Raw genomic sequence first — 22,657 nt, 5'->3', positions numbered from 1 at the left:
TAATGAACTTAGCAGCCTTAGGTTCCTTTTATATATAATCTTCTACATTGTCTACATTCATATGTAAAAATTGCCCCAGTTTACCAAAGATCAGATTCTGAGGCCCCAACCAGAGATTGCAAAAAAGTTCATTTCATGATGAATTACTTTGTCACGAAGCGCATTTCTTTGTAAGATCGTGGCATCTGACATCAATAATACAGTGTAAAATACAAAAAAAATTATTAAAATCATACTTGCCCTCATCCATTTGATTGCAAAGAGCCATCCTTTGCCATCTTGATTGTAGACCCAGAGCGAAATCTAGATGAGCGAATCGAAGTTGACTAAGTCGAATTCGTTCCGAATTTCAGGAAAAATTCGATTTGCACCGAATTTGAATTTCCTCACCCTTCGTGGTAACGAATCGCATTTTTTCCCAAAAATGGCTGCTGCACGTGTAAGGACATGAAGCAGGGAACTCTGGGAACACGGGATCACCCATAATGCCATGCATGCAGCCAATCAGCAGCCAGCCAGCCCTGTGATGTCACAGACTATGGGGATTCGCTCTGTAGTTAGGATTAGCGGGGGCAGCACAGAGGCAAAGTACAAGTTCTTGGTTCAAAACATCAGTGTTTATTCACACATGAAAGCAAAAAACAAAAACGCAAGTTGCTTGGTGATCGTTCACACACATGAAAAGTTCATATATAAAACAGTCACCTTTTCTCCTTGGTAATATCTTAACACCCTGTTGGAAGTTCTGCCTTGTCAAGTCCACAGGCAGGGGTCTGAGCCCTCCAGCCCGGCTCAAGCCGCGGATCCCAACACAGCCCTCAGATCACAGCACACAGACCTCCTGAGCTCCACTGTCAGACGGAGGTAATCCTCCTCACCTGGCAGTGCTGGCTGGTTTTTATGCCTGGCAAAACCCGGCCTGGAATATGGGGAGTAGTCACCCACCCAGCACTTTGACTACTCCCAGTAAGAGCTGTCCCGGATCAGCTATTCCAGCCATACTAAGTATCAAGGTGCTGCTGCCACATAAAAACAGCTCTTACTCCACCAAGGCCAGGAACCTCGGTGACACGTACCTATCATCCACGATGATTCCTTATACCTTCTAACACAGCCCTAGAAATAGTTTCATCCATCTTGGATTCTGCCATTTTTCAGTGTACTTAGTGCAGAGAGAGACGTCAGCAGGTGCTAGAGACAGTGCTAGGAAAAACCTTATTGTGCTAAAAAAGCGATTTACAAGTGCAGGGTAAGATTATTCAAGGTGTAGGGAAAGGATAGGGAGGAATCATCCACAGCATTTATGTAGAACAGGGTTCAGTAGGGGAGGTTACAGACTGGCTGATAGGAACAATCCTATTACACCTTGCTGCACTGACTGCGGATCCAAATTACCATTATACAGCTCTGTAATTCCAGCAAACCGTTCCTGTTATTGGGGATGTAAGTGCTGTGTGATACCGCCATTACCAGGGGTTATTACAAGGAAATATTTCTACATCTTATTTACCCCTGTGCGGTGCAGTTATATGTTCTAAAGCATTTTTGGGCTTGAATTAGTGGGAAAAGGGGCTTATTGAGTTTTACAGATGGTACACACTTTAAAAACAGTGCACAGGTAGGAATAATCCATCATAACAGTTAAGGTTGCAAGTGATGTAAAGTTACAGAGGAAGATGGATGTACAGATAATACCTTTGTGTATGTAAATCAAAGAACTAAACAGTATATTAAACATAAGTATGAACATGTCACTCAAGCCATACAATAGTGTATTAGACATTCAAAGTGGATAGTATCAGAGATTACGGGGTATATAGTGGGTGAGTGAGCCAAGGGGCCCAGGTTTTAATTATTTTATTGGGGTCAAGAATGGATGGCGGAAGGTGTCTTTCGTATCGGCAAGTTGCATTGATCGTGAGAGCTACCCTTGCATGGTTGGAGGGGATGCCGACTACCAGTGACGGGTAATGACCAGTTTGGCACTCAATAATATGTGGCCTATCAGATTTGCATAAGAACTATGGAATTGATGAATTCCCCAAAACTGGGGAGCTAGTGCGGATGAGGGCAAAATTGTGAATGAAGTGATTTGGGAGATCAAATTGAATACTTGTTGCCAATAGGCAGTTAATTTAGGGCACTCCCACAATATATGGTGTAGAGTCCCTCCAATAAGAAGCTGACGCTCCTGGGTACATTTTACTCAATCATTTTACTATAAGCATTTTTATTCCTGCTTTATAGTGAGTAACACATTTGAAGTTTGAAATGAGGAAACTTATGGCTTGAGACCACTCTTCCCAGGGCCGGACTGGGGATAAAAACCAGCCCTGGAAAAAGTTGCATACCAGCCCCAGGGGAAAGCGTTCATTTTAAAACACGTTTGTAAACACGAATATGAACTTTGCCCTTTTGTAGAACCCCCATTGTTCATATTATCACAGTAGACCAGTTTTTCCCAACCAGGATGCCTCCAGCTGTTGCAAAACTACAACTCTCAGCATGCCCAGACAGCGTTTGGCTGTCAGGGCATGCTGGGAGATGTAGTTTTGTAACAGCTGGAGGCATTCTGGTACGGAAACACTACAGTAGACCATTATCCCATCCAATTGGGTCAGAACTAAGAAGAATCAAAGAACTTTACTTTAAAGAATGTAAGAGACAGTTTCAAACTCTTACTTTATATTAGTTACTCAACACACACAAAACCAGGAGTTGATAAATAGTGCAAAAAAAAATTAAGAGGGGAAACAAATTATGGTAAAATGAGTGATGTCATTACAAGACTCTACAGACTCTAATATGCAAAGAGACAAAGCACTACAACCCCCAGTATGCAAAGGTAACCCTGACCCTGCACTGGTGAGCCGGCGGACTGGTGAATAAATTGTATTGGTGAATAAATTGCTCTGCCGCTGGCGGGATGGAGGGGAAGGGGTGCGGGCGGACTTACGGCGCGCTTGTAGTGGGTCGGCTTGGGCAGGGTCGTCTTTAATATTGTTTGGACCCTGGGCGAGAATTTACTTGGTCCTCCTGGATCCTGCCTTCCCACACCCTAGCAGGCAATCACGCCCTCCACCACCACATATAATATAGCTTACAGTGAATGACTGTAAATACTTACAGTTCTGAAGACTCAAGCAGGATCAGGATCAGTGCTCTGGGCAGTGGGCACCACTCTGCAGTTCACGAAGAAGACCGGGGCTCGGCTCACCCTAGCGTTACAGTGCATACCAGCACCCCACAGTATGCAGTATCGCACCCTATAGTATATAGCACCCCACAGTATGCAGTATAGCACCCTATAGTATACAGCACCCCACAGTATGCAATACATAGTATAACACCCAACAGTATGCAGTATAGCATCCTACAGCATACAGAATAGCAACCCACAGTATACAGTAGAGCAGTATAGCACTCCACAATATACAGCACCCCACAGTATACAGTAGAGCAGTATAGCACTCCACAATATACAGTAGAGCAGTATAGCACCCCACAGTATACAGCACTCCACAATATACAGCACCCCACAGTATACAGTAGAGCAGTATAGCACCCAGTATACAGCACCCCACAGTGTACGGTAGAGCAGTATAGCACCACACAGTATACAGCCCCCCACAGTATACAGCACCCTCAGTATATAATCTCATATAGCAGCCCCAGGTATATAATCTCATACAGCAGCCCCCCAGTATATAATCTCATACAGCAGCCCCCCAGTATATAATCTCATACAGCAGCCCCTCCAGTATATAATCTCATACAGAATCCCCCAGTATATAATCTCATACAGCAGCCCCCAGTATATAATCTCATACAGCAGCCCCCCAGTATATAATATAATATCATACAGCAGCCCCCCAGTATATAATCTCATACAGCAGCCCCCCGCCAGTATATAATCCCACACAGCAGCCCCCCGAGTATATAATCCCATACAGCAGCCCCCCGGCCCCAGTATATAATCTCATACAGAAGCAGTCCCCCCAGTATATAATCCCAAACAGCCTCCCTCAGCATACAATACTCAGACCCTCCCCAGTAGTCACATCCACCTCTCCAGTGCTGACACTCTCTCCCCTCTACAAAAGCTGCTGAGCTGCCATCCCTGATCTTCCTACTCTGCAGACAGTCGGCCTGTGATAGCAGAACGCTGCCGACCCACGTGACCTACCCTTCTCCTGCAGGCTGCAGCAACACTGAGTCCTGGAAGAAAGAAAGGACCTTTGATTACCTCATAGCCATGTGACCAGTAAAATAGCTATGTTACTGGTCACATGGTGATGATGTCATGTAAGGTCCTTTCTCCCACAGCTCTCACTCCATCACAGTTCGCTCTGGAGTGCCGGTGTTCTGTCAGAATACCTTCACGGCACACAGGCAGCATTGCAGCACCCCCCCTGTAGCTGACAGGCCGACACCTGGGGCGTACGGCCCGCTCCCCCGCGGCACGCCACTTGATGTAATTGAAATTGTGGTCAGTGGGCTTGTTGCTGTCGCCTGCGGCCGGCCGTGCATCAGTCAGGGCTACCGGCCTAACGGGACTTTTCCTGGTATCCCGGTAGGCCAGTCCGGCCCTGACTCTTCCCCAGAGTATGTCTTTATCAGGTCTAATTCGCACATTAAGATGGGCCTAGTCTTAACAAAGGTCGCCTTATCGTTAATCAGGTCGTAAATGTACCTTGTAGAATGTGTTTTGTGAAGTGTTTGGTTTTGAAAAAGTCTCAGAATATCTGAGTTAACCTTCGGGGGGGTTTAAGTGAGAATCATGGTAATCTCTCAAATAGTTGAATACCTCCTTGTGTGACAGGGGAAGAGAGATTTGGATTGTCTCAAAAGGGAGTAGCATATTGCCCTGAACAATCTGATCTAGGGTTTCAACACCTGCCTTATGCCACTTTGAGAGGTTAATGTTCTCAATATTGTTTTCTAGAATTTGAAGAGGAATTGAGTTATATGGGAAAGCGTACAGATCTCCATCGGAGCGGTGGGAGCATTGCCATAGTGTCCCAGCATATGCTATAGTTAGGAGAGTGGGTTTGGCAGGCGCGTGACAGCATAAAAGCTGCACAAGGTAGTTTTTCAGCGAGTCAGGATCTGTAGAAGCTGACTCAATTTGAATCCAGTGTTTGCTGGTGGTATCATTCCACCATTCCCTCAGAAACAACAGACCAATTGCACAGTGGTAATCCTTTATGCTAGGAAGACCCAGACCCCCAACATTTCGCCTTCTAGTCATCAAATTGTGAGCTATTCAGGGTTTACCCGATTTCCATACGTAGTTATTCAGGATTGTTTGCGCTTTCTTAAAGAAGGTTTCTGGGATAGAGATAGGAAGTGCTCTGAACGTATATATGTTTGGGTAAGGTCATCATTTGGAACACAGCTATTCCTCCCACCCAGGATATTTGTTTCATAGCAAGGCTGTTGAGGTCAAGCTCAAGGGTATTCAAAAGAGATTCATGATTTTGCTTATACAGGAGGGAACAAAGGGTGGTAAGTTTGATGCCCAGATAAGTTAATTCTGACGTTTGCAAGTTCAGAAGAAGATAAGACCGGGAACTACGCGATCAAGAGGAGAAGGTGAGTTAATTTTTTTATATTTTTTTAACCCTCAATTGATCACCTACTAAGCATTCTGTATTCAGAATGCTATTATTTTCCATTGTAACCATGTTATAAGGGAAAATAATACAATCTACACTACAACTAACCCAAACCTGAACTTCTGTGAAGAAGTTCGGTTCTGGGTACCACAGTCGGTTTTTTATCATGCGAGTGCAAAACACATTGCTGAACATCGGAAACGCAATCGCAGTCAAAACACCGGGACGCATCCGGACCTAATCCGGACACGCCAGTGTGAACCCAGCCTTAGACGGATTTGATAGAGTGAGAGTAATGTCATCTTCATACATTCGCATCTGTGTTGCGAATATGTTAGGCTAGGGGCTCCAAGGCTAAATTGAAAAGTAGGGGCGAAAGGGACATCCCTGACGAAATCTGTTGGTGATTGTGAAACTATTAGATAACATTCAATATGGGGCCTTGAAAACCCTTCATACCTAGGAACGAGAAGGCAAAAGGCCAGTGAAGGCGGTCGAATGCTTTCACAGCATCCAGGGTCACCGCTAGGAGGGGGGATTTGTGGATTTCTGCATAATTAAATATATTATTGGAGGCTAACCTGCCCTTAACGAAACCTCTTTGGTCAGATTTGATTAGTAGGGGGAGAATGGGGGCTAATCTAGAAGCAATAAGTTTAGCAAATAGTTTAATGTCAGAATTCAATAGGGAGATAGGTCTGAAATTTTGTGAGGTGTCAGTGGATTTGCCCTGTTTGGGAAGTGTTATGATCAGGGCTTGTAGCATTTCTGTAGGGAAGGGTGAACCCGACGGACATTTTTTGAAGATAGCTGTTAATTGGGTGTAAAGCAATTAGTGGAATTGTTTATAATATTCATTTGAGAGACAGTCAGGTCCAGGGGATTTACCTTGAGGAAGGGACGATATAAATTTTTTAATCTCCAGGTCAGTTAGAGGGGCGTTTAAATCTTCTTGTTGGGTTGGTGAGAGGGAGGGTAGGGAGGCTTTTGCTAGAAAGTCTGAAACTAGTTCACCATAATTCTCTGGCAGAGTGATTGTGTCCCTGAGATTGTACAAGTTCACGTAGAAGAGTCTAAATTGTTCGGCAATATCTCTCGGATCTATCAGTTTTGCTTTGGTGAGAGGTTTGAGTAATATGTGGGATCTTGGATTTGCTTTTTGGGGATTTGAGTTGTCTGGCTAATAAACGTCCTGCCTTGTTACCTTGCGCATAGTATTTAGCTCTCAATCTAAGCAACCCCTTCTCATACTCACGTAGCAGCCGCGTTCTCAGTTTATCCCTCTCTAGTTTCAATTCTTCTGTTAGTGGGGCGACAGCAGTTTAGTGATTTTTTTCAATTTGTGTCTTAACTATTAGTTCTCTTCTTTTCTTCTCTATGTGGTTTATCTTAATAAGTAAGCCACAGATAAAGGCTTTGTGGGCTTGCCACTGCCACAGAGGCCCCCTAGAAATGGAAGATGGGTTACTGTAGGTTCTGGTAGACTGTGAGTTGTTGATAGAAGACATGTCCCACAGTCTGTGGCTCTCCATAATTCATTTGCAGCACTTTAAGAGTGCAAGCGCAACATGTAGGGTGGCTCAAGCACAGTGGGTAAGAAACAATCATCTCTCATGCCTAAGGTATGCAAGACTGCAGCCAAAGACAAAAAGGAGAAGGTAAGGACTGATAGTAAGCAGCTATTGGTGGGCGATTCCATCATAAGAGGTGTGAAGTTTGAGGAAAATGGTGTTGTGAGATGTCTCCCTGGTGCTACCGCTAGCAGGGATAGATGACATATCCTTAATTTTGTTAGGCAAGCAAAGCAGGAAAGGGAGGTGGATGTTATTGTCTATCTTGGGACAATTGATCTGGTTTGCAATGAGGTTTCAAAGGTGAAGGAAGCTTTTCACACACTTGGAAATAATATACGGGAGGTTGCATCAACTGTTTCATTCTCTGCAGTTTTGCCTGTGCATAACCTTCAGCATGACAGGAAGATGCGCATTAAGGAATTCAATGTATGGCTTGGTGAATGGTGTCTGAACCAAGGGTTTGGCTTTGTGTCTCATGTTAGCTCTCGTTGGAATGGAAAAGAACTGTACAAGAAAGATGGTTTGCATCTTTCTCTCAAGGGAACGAATGTCCTCAGTGAACAGTTCCAAGTATTTGCTAAGGAGCATTTAAACTAGGGAAGGGGGGCAAAAGAGTGATAATCCAGCAGTCCGACTGCCCCCCGGAACAATGCCAGAAGATGCTAGTAGCACAAAGGTTAAGAAATGACAAGCTCAGAGTCTTGTCTACAAATGCTCGCAGTTTAGGGAATAAGATCAATGAACTTGAGGCTATAATGGCATCTGAGAATATAGACTTAGTGGCTGTTACTGAGATGTGGTTCAATGGGAGTAATGACTGGGATATAACAATACCAGGGTTCTCTCTATACAGGAAAGACAGAGAAGGCAAGAAGGGGGAGGGGTGGCCCTGTATGTGAAAGATAGCATAAAATCTAATTTGATACAAGTTAGCAAGACCAATTTAGAGTCAGTTTGGGTTACACTGCAGCTTAAAAATCATCAGGTAACTCGTGTAGGTGTGATATATAGACCACCTAGCCAAGTCAAAGAATTAGATGATCTACTAGTTGAGGAAATAGCTAAAATGACATTGAAGAGGGAAGTTATCATTATGAAAGACTTCAATCTTCCTGATGTAAACTGGAAAACCAAAATAGCTAGTTCTGCCAGGAGTACAGATATTCTAAATTCCCTACTGGGATTATCTCTACAGCAAGTAGTTGAGGAGCCAACACGGAAGGAGGACATTTTATATTTAGTATTCACAAATGGGAATTTGGTATCTGATATTACTGTAGGGGAAAGCTTGGGATCTAGTGATCAACAGTCAGTGTGGTTTACTATAAGTCACACCACAAAAAAAACAAAAGTTTTAGATTTTAGAAAAACGGACTTTTCTAAAATTAGATTAGTGGTATACGAGTCCCTATCAGATTGGAACAGTTTTAATGGAGTCCAGGAGAAATGGGACTACTTAAAAGTGGCACTATGAAAGGCAACAGAAAATTGCATTAGGCTTTCCAGTAAAAGCAAAAAAAAGGAAGAGCCCACTGTGGTACTCAGCAGAAGTGGCCAAAATCATTAAAAACAAAAAGATAGCATTTAGGAATTATAAAAAATAAAAAAAAACAGGATGACAGGGAAATTTATAAGATTAGGCAGAGAGAGGCCAAACAAGTTATAAGAGCTTCTAAAGCACAGGCAGAAGAGAAATTAGCTCAGTCAGGGAAAAAAGACGATAAGACATTCTTCAGATACATAAATGAAAAAGGGAAACTAAAACAAGGAATTACCAAATTAAAAACAAAAGAAGGAAGGTATATGGAAGAAGATAAAGAACTAGCTGACTGCCTCAATGAATACTTCTGTTCAGTTTTTACAAAGGAAAATGAAGGAAAAGGACCTCAGTTAGGAAAGAAGACTAATGAATCTTTTGATGCATGTGTCTTTACAGAGTAAGAGGTTCTAAGTCAGCTGTCTAAAATTAATACAAATAAGTCACAGGGGCCTGATGGGATACACCCAAAGCTATTAAAAGAGCTCAGCGGCGAACTAGCAAAACCATTAACAGATTTATTTAACCAATCACTGGTAACAGGAGTCGTTCAAGAAGATTGGAAATTGGCAAATGTTGTGCCCATTTACAAGAAAGGTAGTAGGGAGGAATCGGGCAACAATAGGCCAGTAAGCCTGACATCAATAGTGGGGAAATTAATGGCAACCATACTTAAGGAGAGGATTGTGGAACATCTAAAATCCCATGGATTGAAAGATGAAAAACAGCATGGGTTTACTTCAGGGAGATCATGTCAAACTAATCTTATTGATTTTTTTGATTGGGTGACTAAAATAATAGATGACGGAGGTGCAGTAGACATCGCTTATCTGGACTTTAGTAAGGCTTTTGATACTGTCCCACATAGAAGGCTTATCAATAAATTGCAGTCTTTGGGCTTGGACTCCCATATTGTTGAATGGATTAGGCAGTGGCTGAGGGACAGACAACAGAGGGTTGTAGTCAATGGAGTATATTCAGACAATGGTCTTGTTACCAGTGGGGTACCTCAGGGATCTGTTCTGGGACCCATATTGTTTAATATCTTTATCAGCGAAATTGCAGAAGGCCTCGATGGTAAGGTGTGTCTTTTTGCTGATGACACAAAGATTTGTAACAGGGTTGATGTTCCTGGAGGGATACACCAAATGGAAAAGGATTTAGGAAAACTAGAGGAATGGTCAAAAATCTGGCAACTAAAATGTAATGTTGATAAGTGCAAGATAATGCACCTGGGGCGTAAAAACCCAAGAGCAGAATATACAATCAGTGATACAGTCCTAACCTCAGTATCTGAGGAAAGGGATTTAGGGATCATTATTTCAGAAGACTTAAAGGTAGGCAGACAATGTCATAGAGCAGCAGGAAATGCTAGCAGAATGCTTGGGTGTATAGGGAGAGGCATTACCAGTAGACAGAGGGAGGTGCTCATGCCGCTCTACAGAGCACTAGTGAGACCTCATTTGGAGTATTGTGCTCAGTACTGGAGACCATATCTCCAGAAGGATACTGATACTTTGGAGAGAGTTCAGAGAAGAGCTACTAAACTGGTACATGGATTGCAGGATAAAACTTACCAGGAAAGATTAAAGGACCTTAACATGTATAGCTTGGAAGAAAGACGAGACAGAGGGGATATGATAGAAACTGCTAAATACATAAAGGGAATCAACAAGGTAAAAGAGGAGAGAATATTTAAAAGAAGAAAAACTGCTACAAGAGGACATAGTTTTAAATTAGAGGGGCAAAGGTTTAAAAGTAATATCAGGAAGTATTACTTTACTGAGAGAGTAGTGGATGCATGGAATAGCCTTCCTGCAGAAGTGGTAGCTGCAAATACAGTGGAGGAGTTTAAGCATGCATGGGATAGGCATAAGGCCATCCTTCATATAAGATAGGGCCAGGGGCTATCCATAGTATTTAGTATAGTGGGCAGACTAGATGGGCCAAGTGGTTCTTATCTGCCGACACATTCTAGGTTTCTATATAATAAAAGGGTCTGCTACTGACCCTTCGTTGAAGAGAAAGAATTCTCGCAGTGACTGATAAATTTCTGCCTGATAATTTGGGAAGTGGTATAGTGATGTTTTATTTCTCCATACCGGTGCAGTCTGATTTTAGTATTACTCCTTTAAGGTAATTGTAATGGGGGCATGGTCTGACCCACTAATTAGTCCAATTTCAGACTTCTTGGTGTGGAACAGAGTGGTGTGATCCACTAAAAATAAATCTATGCGGGAGTATGAAACATGAAAGGGAGAGAAAAAGGAGTAATCTCTCTCTTGACTGTGTTGAACATGCCAAACTTCAATTAGACCCTCAGAGGGGACGAAGGAAGCCAAGCTGCTTGTGGAGTGCCTGGAGGGATTAGTGGAATCTAAAGAGGGATCTATGATGGACTTAGTCACCACATAGAATTAGTTTACACTTTTAGATTTTTTGTATCTGTCTATTTAATTTATGAAGAATCAACATTTGGCGTTCGTTGGGGGCATAAATGTTGACCAATGTGTTCACAATGTTATTGATAGAACAAACCAAAATAACGTATCACCCTCCTTGGTCAACCTTTTGAGAAATGGGAGTAAAAGAGACTGAGTTTCTGATAGCTATACAAAAAAACGTGCCTTTTTAGAGTGGTGTGCGTGAGTTATTATAGGGAATAGGCGATGTCTTACTCTGCTAGCATCACTCTTTAGGAGGTGGGCCTTCTGGATGTCTGCCCCTTGCATCACTGCCTCCTTCCACAGAAAATTTCTCTTTTGAGGACAGTTTAAACCCTTCACATTCAATGACATTATTTTAACCTCCATGGTACATAATAAGATTTATGCTGGGAGTAAAATATTGCTTAAGAGAGATGGTCTGGTGAATACTTGAGTGAATAAACGCAATTAGCGTAAGCAAACAAAAATAGTTGGAATACAAACATATTAACCAGTACGGTGTTACCCGTTTGTAGGTAGAAAGGGCGGAAAGTCCTTTCAATGAAGTTGAGAGTGTAAAGGCTGACCGGTGGTGCAGGAGGTTGAGAGGACCCCACCTATGAAAAGAACATATTAAAGAGAGAAGAACCTCCATAAATGCAAGTTGTGTGACCCAATAGTTGTCACGCTCCCTAGGGGGGAGTACGGGAGCTTTGAACCTGTAATAAAAGGTTAGACATAATGAACAGGTTCAACAGGGGAGTTATCAATAAGGCTTTGCACAGTGCCTCAGGTTTTGCGGGTTCTTCTGTAGGACACTTGTTTCCACTCCTGTGGGATTGAAGGGAGATGCGTAGGGTTCCCTTTTTCTGGGTATGAAGGTGGGATTCTCCACTCTTGGAGCAGCTTTTTGCCCTCTTCAATGGTGCGAACGGCGTGAAAGTTCCCATCTTTGGATATTAGTTGCTTCAAGTGAAAACCCCAATGGTACGCTATGTTGGAGTTAATGTTATGGGCAGGAGTGATCTCCTCTGTCTTAAGGTAGATGCCGATAGGTCAATGAACATTTTCACTGACTGAAAAGGTGAAGGTAGAGTGCTAGCTTTCCTTGCTGCAAACATAATGGCTTCTTTGACAGTGTTCTACACCGCTATACAGGCACAGTGTTCTACACCGCTATACAGGCACAGTGTTCTACACCGCTATACAGGCACAGTGTCCTACCCCGCTATACAGGCACAGTGTTCTACACCGCTATACAGGCACAGTGTTCTACACCGCTATACAGGCACAGTGTTCTACACCGCTATACAGGCACAGTGTTCTACACCGCTATACAGGCACAGTGTTCTACACCGCTATACAGGCACAGCGTTCTACATCACTATACAGGCACAGTGTTCTACACCGCTATACAGGCACAGTGTTCTACACCGCTATACAGGCACAGTGTTCTACACCGCTATACAGGCACAGTGTTCTACACCGCTATACAGGCACAGTGTTCTACACCGCTATACAGGCACAGTGTTCTACACCGCTATACAGGCACAGTGTTCTACACCGCTATACAGGCACAGTGTTCTACACCGCTATACAGGCACAGTGTTCTACACCGCTATACAGGCACAGTGTTCTACACCGCTATACAGGCACAGCTTTCTACATCACTATACAGGCACAGTGTTCTACACCGCTATACAGGCACAGTGTTCTACACCGCTATACAGGCACAGTGTTCTACCCCGCTATACAGGCACAGTGTTCTACACCACTATACAGGCACAGTGTTCTACACCACTATACAGGCACAGTGTTCTACACCGCTATACAGGCACAGTGTTCTACACCACTATACAGGCACAGTGTTCTACACCGCTATACAGGCACAGTGTTCTACACCACTATACAGGCACAGTGTTCTACACCACTATACGGGCACAGTGTTCTACACCGCTATACAGGCACAGTGTTCTACACCGCTATACAGGCACAGTGTTCTACACCACTATACAGGCACAGTGTTCTACACCGCTATACAGGCACAGTGTTCTACACCACTATACAGGCACAGTGTTCTACCCTGCTATACAGGCACAGTGTTCTACACCGCTATACAGGCACAGTGTTCTACACCGCTATAAAGGCTCTCTGCAGCCAGGAAATAGCAGTTTTTTAACCACCACAAATAAATTTGGATTGAACCAAATTTCGTTGTCGTGTGCGTCGTGGGCAAAAGTGCGATTTTTCTGCGCGAGTGCAAAGCGTTTTAATGCGTTTTGCACGCGCTTGAGAAGAATCTGCATGTTTGATACCCAGACCCAAACCCGGACTTCTTCACAGAAGTTCGGGTTTGGGATCGGTGTAGTGTAAATTTTATTATTTTACCTTCTAACATGGTTAGAAAGGGAAAATAATAGCATTCTTAATACATAATGCTAAGTAAATTAGAGATGGAGGGGTAAAAAAATTAATTAATAAATGTACACTCCCCTCATTCACTTGTTCGCGCAGCCCGGCTTCTCTTGTTTCTTCTTCTTTGATGACCTGGGAGGAAAAGAACCTTTGGTGACGTCACTGCGCTCATCACATGATCCATCACCATGGTGATGGGTCATGTGATGGACCATGTGATAAGCGCAGTGACGTCACCAAAGGTCCTTTTCCTCCCAGGTCTTTAAAGAAGAAGACAGAAGACGAGCCGGGCAGCGCAAACAAGTGGATGAGGTGAATTTAATAATTTTTTAAAAAATTTTAACCCCTCCATCCCTGTATTAAGAATGCTATTATTTTCCTTTATAACAATGTTATAAGGGAAAATAATAAAGATTGGGTCTCTATCCCGATCGTCTCCTAGCAACCATGCGAGAAAATCGCACCGCATCCGCACTTGCTTGCGGATGCTTGCGATTTTCACGCAGCCCCATTCACTTCTATGGGGCCTCTGTTGCGTGAAAAGCGCACAACATAGAGCATGCTGCGATTTTCACGCAACGCACAAGTGATGCGTGAAAATCACCGCTCATGTGCACAGCCCCATAGAAATGAATGGGTCAGGATTCAGTGTGGGTGCAATGCGTTCAACTCACGCATTGCACCCACGCAGAAAACTCGCCGGTGTGAAAGGGGCCTAAAGGTTCTCACACCTCAACCTCCACACAGAAGAGCGTTCTGGGATGTTCCTCCTGCTAGTAGTACTCCTGTACCTCGACATCCTCCACAGCCTCATGCTGCAGCTCCACCCAGCTGCAGGCTAAGTCCAGTCACTGATCATTGGCCAGCTGCAGATATATACTGGCACTGTGCTATGAGGCACCCACAGCCTCACACAGAGCTGCCATCAGCTTCCCCTTTATGCTTGGTTTACACCAGCCAATCAGAGATGCAGGCAGCCCTCCTCCCAATATATATGTAAACAGGGATGCAATCTACCAATACAATATTCAGGGCTATCAAAATTGGTTGGAAGCTGCAGAAACTTGTCCACCCATCAAGAACTGTAGAAGTCAGAAATACCAAACTGATTTATATTATAATACATCTTTAGAGAGGTCAGGGCTTCATGTCTTTCTGATACAAACTACCAAAACCCCTACATAGACATGTTACATGAAAAAAAAAATCTTTGCTGCCTGCAGCGACCACTAGAGGGAGCACACTGCATACTGCATGTCCAATTAACTCAATAATAAATATGTATGCAGAGAGCTCCCCCTAGTGGCAGCTGAAGGCAGTAAAGATTTTTTTTATGTACGTACAGTATGTCTATGGCATCAGAAAAATTGACTTTTGCTGCAAGGAATGAGTGCATACCGCATAAAAACTAGAGTCTCTAAAATTAGAATAATTTATAATTGGTCCAGGTCCGGGAACTGGAAAATGAGTTGGACGCCGAGCAGAAGCAAAGTGCAGAGAACACGAAAACTTACAGGAAAGTGGAACGGAAACTTAAAGAAGTGGCCTATCAGGTGAGGAAATGAGGCGTGCGTCAGACGTTATCTTCCTTCCAGACATGTGCATACTGGATGATTTATTATAGACTGGCAGTTTTGGTGGTTGTTACTGGAAACAGTCAGCAAGCTTGTGGGTGGACACCCCCTAACAGCTTAGTGGAGTTTCTATAATGCTGTGGCAGTTGATTTTTTTTTTTTGTGCCGGGGTCTGGTGTAAAGAATGCAAATCACCAGAGTAATACCTGCGCAGAAGCTTAACAAGGAGAGAATGCTGGGAGATTTCAGCTCTGAGGGTGCAGAATTGTGACTAGATAATGAACATAAATCTTTATTTCCCTTAGTCAGAAGAAGACAAGAAGAATGTCCTGAGACTTCAAGACCTGGTCGATAAGCTACAGGCTAAAGTCAAGTCGTACAAGAGGCAGATGGAGGAACAGGTGTGTACTCCTTCAGGACCTCGACGGTTATCATGAGCTCTGGCAGCGCACCGCGCTCACGTAGTCCGAGCCGCCAGATCGTACGATAACCGGTTACACAGTCTAAGACTGTATGCTGCTGTGGCTGATTGTGGGAGGATGCTGGGATCCTCTAACCAGACCTAACTCCTCGTGCGGAGAGTCGGGTCGTTTACATAGCAGGTTTTTTTATATATTTTTTTTTGTGCAGGATAAATGATAAACATTGCTTTATTTCAAACAAGACGGTGATACCAATTATGTATAGATTTGTTACTGTTTATATATTTTTTTAATATTTGTGGGTTTTTTATATTTTTTAAAATGTTAATTAACCTTTCTTAGCCTCACTAGGGATCTTAACCTGCAACCCTTAAAGAGCATCTGTCAGCAGTTTTGTACCTATGACACTGGCTGACCTGTTAGGCTACATGCACACGTTCAGGATTCATGTGCGGAGAATCCGCACTGAAATCCGCAGGTGTTCACAGGCAAATCCGTGCGGTCAATCCGCATTAATTGGTGCGGATTTGCATGCGGATTTGCGTGCGGATTTGGTGCGGATTCGGTGCGGATTTTCCGCATGCGGATTTCACTAAGTGAATGAAGAAAATCCGGTCAGGAAAAAAATAATTAATTGACATGTCGCGGATTTTAAAATCCGCACCGCAGGTCAAAATCCGCGCGGAAAAAATCCGCATCGTGTGCATTGAGAATTTCAAATTCTCATAGAATACAATGTACATGACCTACGGTGCGGATTTTCCGCACGCAAATCCGCACGCAAAATCCGCACGCAATCCTGATCGTGTGCAGGGGGCCTTACATGTGCGCTTGGCAGCTGAAGGCATCTCTGTTGGTCCCATGTTCATATGTGTCCACATTGCTGACAAAAATGATGTTTTAATATATGCAAATGAGCCTCCAGGAGCAATGAGGGCGTTGTCATTACACCTAGAGGCTCAACTTTCTCTGCAACTGCTGCACCCCCTGTTCTTTGATAAGCAGGACCAGGCAGGCGTGATGACTTTTATACTGCCTGTCCCATCTATCAAAGTGCAGAGGGGCGGCAGTTGCAGAGAGAGCAGAGCCTCTAGGTGTAATGACAACGCCCCGTTGCTCCAATAGGCTCATTTGCATATATTAAAACATAATTTTTCTCAGCAATGTGGACACATATGAAGATGGGACCAACAGAGATGCCTTCAGCTGCCAAATGCACATGTAACAGGTCAGCCAGTGTCATAGGTACAAAACTGCTGACAGATGCCCTTTAATCACTGGTGTAATACACTGTAATGCTTCTGTATTACAGTGTATTGTGCTGTTTGCGGTTATCCTTTGACACCCTGATGACACGACAACCACTTGGGGCCCCACCATTGCATTGTACAGGCCTGAACGGTGACAGAGGGATCCTTTCCCACCGTGTAGCCACAAGTCAGCTGGCTCCTGCCGTGTGTAAAGTGGACACAGCCCCTGACTCCACACCATGCAATAGCTGTGCTCCAGGGATGGACATTTATGTCATGGGGCGCCTCTGGGTGGGGTAATAATTTATCTACAGGTGATGCCCCATTTCTGGTGATGGGTCCCCCTCCAGGAACGTTCTATGTGCTCACACAGTGTCCATCTCTTATGTGCCATTTTATAGGAGGAACAAACCAATGTTTATCTGGCAAAACTGAGGACCCTTCAGCACGAGCTGGACGAGGCCGAGGAGCGAGCAGACATTGCTGAATCCCAGCTCAACAAGCTCCGAGCAAAGAGCCGTGACTTTTCTACCAAGGTATTGATCACGACTTGTCGTCAGGTTACCTGGAGGATCTGTCCTGAAGACCGTTCTCCCCGATAAGGCTTCATGCACACGACCATGTCCTTTTTGCAGTCTGTGTGCCGCATTTTATTTGCGGACCTAACAATGGGTCCAGGGTCCGCATTTTGCGTATCTATTCTATTCTTTTGTGAAGCGGACACACGGAAGCACATATAGCAGATGATCCGTGTGCTTTCCGCATCCTTATGTCCATTCTGCAAAGAGATAGAACATGTCCTATACTTGTCCGTAAAATGCGGCTCGTGCACCCATTGAAGTCACCCCCACCTCACAGACAACGGTCTAGCTCCACCCCCACCTCACAGCTAACAGCCTAGCTCCACCCCCACCTCACAGACAACGGTCTAGCTCCACCCCCACCTCACAGCTAACAGCCTAGCTCCACCCCCACCTCACAGACAACAGTGTAGCTCCATCTCACAGCTAACAGCCTAGCTCCACCCCCACCTCACAGCTAACAGCCTAGCTCCACCCCCACCTCACAGACAACAGCCTAGCTCCACCCCCACCTCACAGACAACAGTGTAGCTCCATCTCACAGCTAACAGCCTAGCTCCACCCCCACCTCACAGACAACAGTCTAGCTTCACCCCCACCTCACAGACAACAGTCTAGCTTCACCCCCACCTCACAGACAACAGTCTAGCTTCACCCCCACCTCACAGACAACAGTCTAGCTTCACCCCCACCTCACAGACAACAGTCTAGCTTCACCCCCACCTCACAGACAACAGTCTAGCTTCACCCCCACCTCACAGACAACAGTCTAGCTTCACCCCCACCTCACAGACAACAGTCTAGCTTCACCCCCACCTCACAGACAACAGTCTAGCTTCACCCCCACCTCACAGACAACAGTCTAGCTTCACCCCCACCTCACAGACAACAGTCTAGCTTCACCCCCACCTCACAGACAACAGTCTAGCTTCACCCCCACCTCACAGACAACAGTCTAGCTCCACCCCCACCTCACAGACAACAGTCTAGCTCCACCCCCACCTCACAGACAACAGTCTAGCTCCACCCCCACCTCACAGACAACAGTCTAGCTCCACCCCCACCTCACAGACAACAGTCTAGCTTCACCCCCACCTCACAGACAACAGACTGCTGGTATCCAGGGAAACAGGGGGAGGGGATACCACCTTTAACTCACCCTTGGCCCCTATACCCCCTTGACCCATAACAAAAGACACCGACAACTGTATCACTTTATTGCTGGATGGTGATCGGCCACAGCTTCTTTATTAAAGCGGCAAATTTTAATAAACCATAATATCGGAACGGTATGCCAAAGGCTGGACTCCCAGCGGGCAAGTTAAACCGTAATCATCAGAGCTGTCTGCCAACCGCTGGACTCCCAGCGGGCAGTTACTCCATCTGCTACCACCATATCTCCGCTGTACTCAAATGCCGCCAGCTGTGACTTCATAAACTCGACCAAAATTCGCAGCTCTCCAAAGCCGTAATCATCGGAGCAATATCCAAAACTGCTGGACTCCCAACAGGGTCTCTTAAGAATAGAAAAAACAAAACAGAATAACCAAGTATCCATAACTGACCAGAACCGTGCACTTCAACCCGCCTCCCAACAACAACCGCAAAGGGAGGGAGGGAGGGAGGGCCAATCTGCTTCCACTTGCAAGAGGAAGTGACCAGGACAGAGAGGAGGTATATGTGACCTTCAGGATTTCCTGCACCGCCCCCATCCTGTCTAAGGAGGATCCCCAGGGATTAACCCTCAATGGCCCTAATCTGCAACCTACTTAACCATTACTGAGACGGGGCCAGATTCCTGAATGCCCCTAAGGGGAAAAGGGGGGGGGGGACCATCAGTCCCTAAGCACCCTCCCTATACAGTCAGGCGCTTTCCAGTCTAGCTTCACCCCCACCTCACAGACAACAGTCTAGCTTCACCCCCACCTCACAGACAACAGTCTAGCTTCACCTCCACCTCACAGCTAAAAGCCTAGCTTCACCCCCACCTCACAGACAACAGTCTAGCTCCACCCCCATCTCACAGACAACAGTCTAGCTTCACCCCCACCTCACAGACAACAGTCTAGCTTCACCCCCACCTCACAGACAACAGTCTAGCTCCACCCCCACCTCACAGACAACAGTCTAGCTTCACCCCCACCTCACAGACAACAGTCTATCTTCACCCCCACCTCACAGACAACAGTCTATCTTCACCCCCACCTCACAGACAACAGTCTAGCTTCACCCCCACCTCACAGACAACAGTCTAGCTTCACCCCCACCTCACAGACAACAGTCTAGCTCCACCTCACAGCTAAAAGCCTAGCTCCACCCCCACCTCACAGACAACAGTCTAGCTCCACCCCCACCTCACAGACAACAGTCTAGCTCCACCCCCACCTCACAGCTAACAGCCTAGCTCCACCCCCACCTCACAGACAACAGTCTAGCTTCACCCCCACCTCACAGACAACAGTCTAGCTTCACCCCCACCTCACAGACAACAGTCTAGCTTCACCCCCACCTCACAGACAACAGTCTAGCTCCACCCCCACCTCACAGACAACAGTCTAGCTCCACCCCTACCTCACAGACAACAGTCTAGCTCCACCCCACAGCTAAAAGCCTAGCTCCACCCCCACCTCACAGACAACAGTCTAGCTCCACCCCCACCTCACAGACAACAGTCTAGCTCCACCCCTACCTCACAGCTAACAGCCTAGCTCCACCCCCACCTCACAGACAACAGTCTAGCTCCACCTCACAGCTAACAGCCTAGCTTCACCCCCACCTCTCAGACCGCCTAACTCCACCCCCACCTCACAGACAACAGTCTAACTCCTCCCGCACCTCGCAGCTTACAGTCTAACTCCACCTCCACTTACTGACAGTCTAACTCCACCCCATTTCACAGACAGTCTACCTCCACCCCCACCTCACAGTCTAGCTCCACCTCCACCTTACAGCTAACAGCCTAGCTCCACCCCCACCTCACAGACAACAGTATAACTCTACCCCCAGCTCACACACAACATTCTAGCTCCACCCCTCACCTCTAACAGCCCAGCTCCACCCCTCACCTCTAACAGCCCAGCTCCACCCCTCACCTCTAACAACCTAGCTCCACCCCTCACCTCTAACAGCCCAGCTCCGCCCCTCACCTCTAACAGCCCAGCTCCGCCCCTCACCTCTAACAGGCCAGCTCCACCCCTCACCTCTAATAGGCCAGCTCCACCCCTCACCTCTAACAGCCCAGCTCCACCCCTCACCTCTAACAGCCCAGCTCCACCCTTCACCTCTAACAGCCCAGCTCCGCCCCTCACCTCTAACAGCCCAGCTCCACCCCTCACCTCTAACAGCCCAGCTCCGCCCCTCACCTCTAACAGCCCAGCTCCGCCCCTCACCTCTAACAGCCCAGCTCCACCCTTCACCTCTAACAGCCCATCTCCGCCCCTCACCTCTAACAGCCCATCTCCGCCCCTCACCTCTAACAGCCCATCTCTGCCCCTCACCTCTAACAGCCCATCTCCGCCCCTCACCTCTAACAGCCCATCTCCGCCCCTCACCTCTAACAGCCCATCTCCGCCCCTCACCTCTAACAGCCCATCTCCGCCCTTCAACTCTAACAGCCCAGCTCCACCCCTCACCTCTAACAGCCCAGCTCCGCCCCTCACCTCTAACAGCCCAGCTCCGCCCCTCACCTCTAACAGCCCAGCTCCACCCCTCACCTCTAACAGCCCATCTCCGCCCCTCACCTCTAACAGCCCATCTCCGCCCCTCACCTCTAACAGCCCATCTCCGCCCCTCACCTCTAACAGCCCATCTCCGCCCCTCACCTCTAACAGCCCATCTCCGCACTTCACCTCTAACAGCCCATCTCCGCCCTTCACCTCTAACAGCCCAGCTCCACCCCTCACCTCTAACAGCCCAGCTCCACCCTTCACCTCTAACAGCCCAGCTCCACCCCTCACCTCTAACAGCACAGCTCCACCCCTCACCTCTAACAGCACAGCTCCACCCCTCACCTCTAACAGCCCAGCTCCGCCCCTCACCTCTAACAGCACAGCTCCACCCTTCACCTCTAAAAGCCAATCTCCGCCCCTCACCTCTAACAGCCCAGCTCCGCCCCTGTTGCTGGGTTGCTGGATATATCTCTTACAGCCCCATAAAGCTGAGTGGAGCAGTGGACACACATGCTTGATCACCACTCCATTCAGATGAGGGTAATGGGCCCCTCTTCTCATGATTGGGGGGGGCATGACAGTAGTTGGACCCCCACTGATCAGACATTTTTTTCATGGGAAAACCCCTTTAACGTGCTATTCCAAAAACATTTATCAGGTGTTCAGCGGATAGATGATAAATGTAAGATCGGCAGTGGTCCATCCACTGGCACGCCCCACTGGTCCCCTGCACAGGAGGCCACGCCTCCGCCCCACATTATGGAACTGCTGGAAGAGACAAGCATGATTGGTGGGGAGGACCACCATGACCACGTACCACTGCTAATCACTGGGTATCCCTTTAAATTCTGATTGATTAGTACTTCTGTTTATCTATGTTTTGGGGCCAGTTAGTATCTCTGTGTCAGTAGTTACTGTACTGTAGTTCTACTCTTGATGCACTCCTTTTCAGTTGGTTTTTCTCGGGAGGTAACAGTTTTCTCGTGTCCTGCAGGTGAAGGACGGAGACGTCTGAATGAAGGTCATCGGTCGGCTGCACCTGGGGATTGTGTCCCACCTCATATCGCTTTGTGATGTAGATAATAAATAGTTTTGTGCCTTGTAAAGCGTCTTCTGACTGTTTATTTTTATGGCGATCATTTCCTCCTGGTTTTCAAGATCTCTGCTTGCAGTGGATCAGGAACTCCTCCTGACGTCCTGTACCCCTGACATGCTGAGGCCATGCGGGGTCGGATTTCCGCGGTGGGTTTCACACTACGGTGAGGAGACCCAGAATATAAATCCGCTCCGGAGGTCGGTCTCGGCTGCAGATACGTCTGTTTGCGTCTCATCCACTACTGTAGGTTTTCCGCACACCATTCTCCAGCGCTGATTCCCATTATAGTCAATGAGCAGTGTGAACAGGCCCTCATGGTAGCCGTGTTATGATCGCATGTCCATCATGATTAAAGCAGCGTGTGGTAATAGAAGAGAGGGTTCAAAATGGGCGATCCTGCAACCGGACCAAAAAAGGGTTAAAAACGATTTCCAAGACTTATGAGCTATCCTCAGGAACACCCCAAAATGAACAGGAGTGCCCCCCCCGAAATACC

At 46.3% G+C, this 22,657-nt stretch overlaps 1 protein-coding gene across 1 annotated transcript in view; it reads left to right on the top strand.

Annotated features, from left to right (window-relative positions):
- LOC122940394 (myosin-1B-like) overlaps nt 1-21,603 on the top strand; it is a 49,939-nt gene extending 28,336 nt beyond the window's left edge. Inside the window, exons 36-39 of the mRNA XM_044297043.1 lie at nt 15,019-15,123; nt 15,450-15,545; nt 17,218-17,376; nt 20,404-21,603. Of these exons, the coding sequence (XP_044152978.1) occupies nt 15,019-15,123; nt 15,450-15,545; nt 17,218-17,376; nt 20,404-21,603 (1,560 nt within the window). The remainder of the gene's footprint in view (nt 1-15,018; nt 15,124-15,449; nt 15,546-17,217; nt 17,377-20,403) is intronic.
- The last annotated feature ends 1,054 nt before the right edge of the window (nt 21,604-22,657 follow it).

Source organism: Bufo gargarizans, chromosome 6 (assembly GCF_014858855.1).
Source record: "Bufo gargarizans isolate SCDJY-AF-19 chromosome 6, ASM1485885v1, whole genome shotgun sequence".
NCBI classification, from domain to species: domain Eukaryota; kingdom Metazoa; phylum Chordata; class Amphibia; order Anura; family Bufonidae; genus Bufo; species Bufo gargarizans.
The sequence above is the reverse complement of the archived record's forward strand: the minus strand, read 5'-3'. Positions and strand labels throughout refer to the sequence as shown.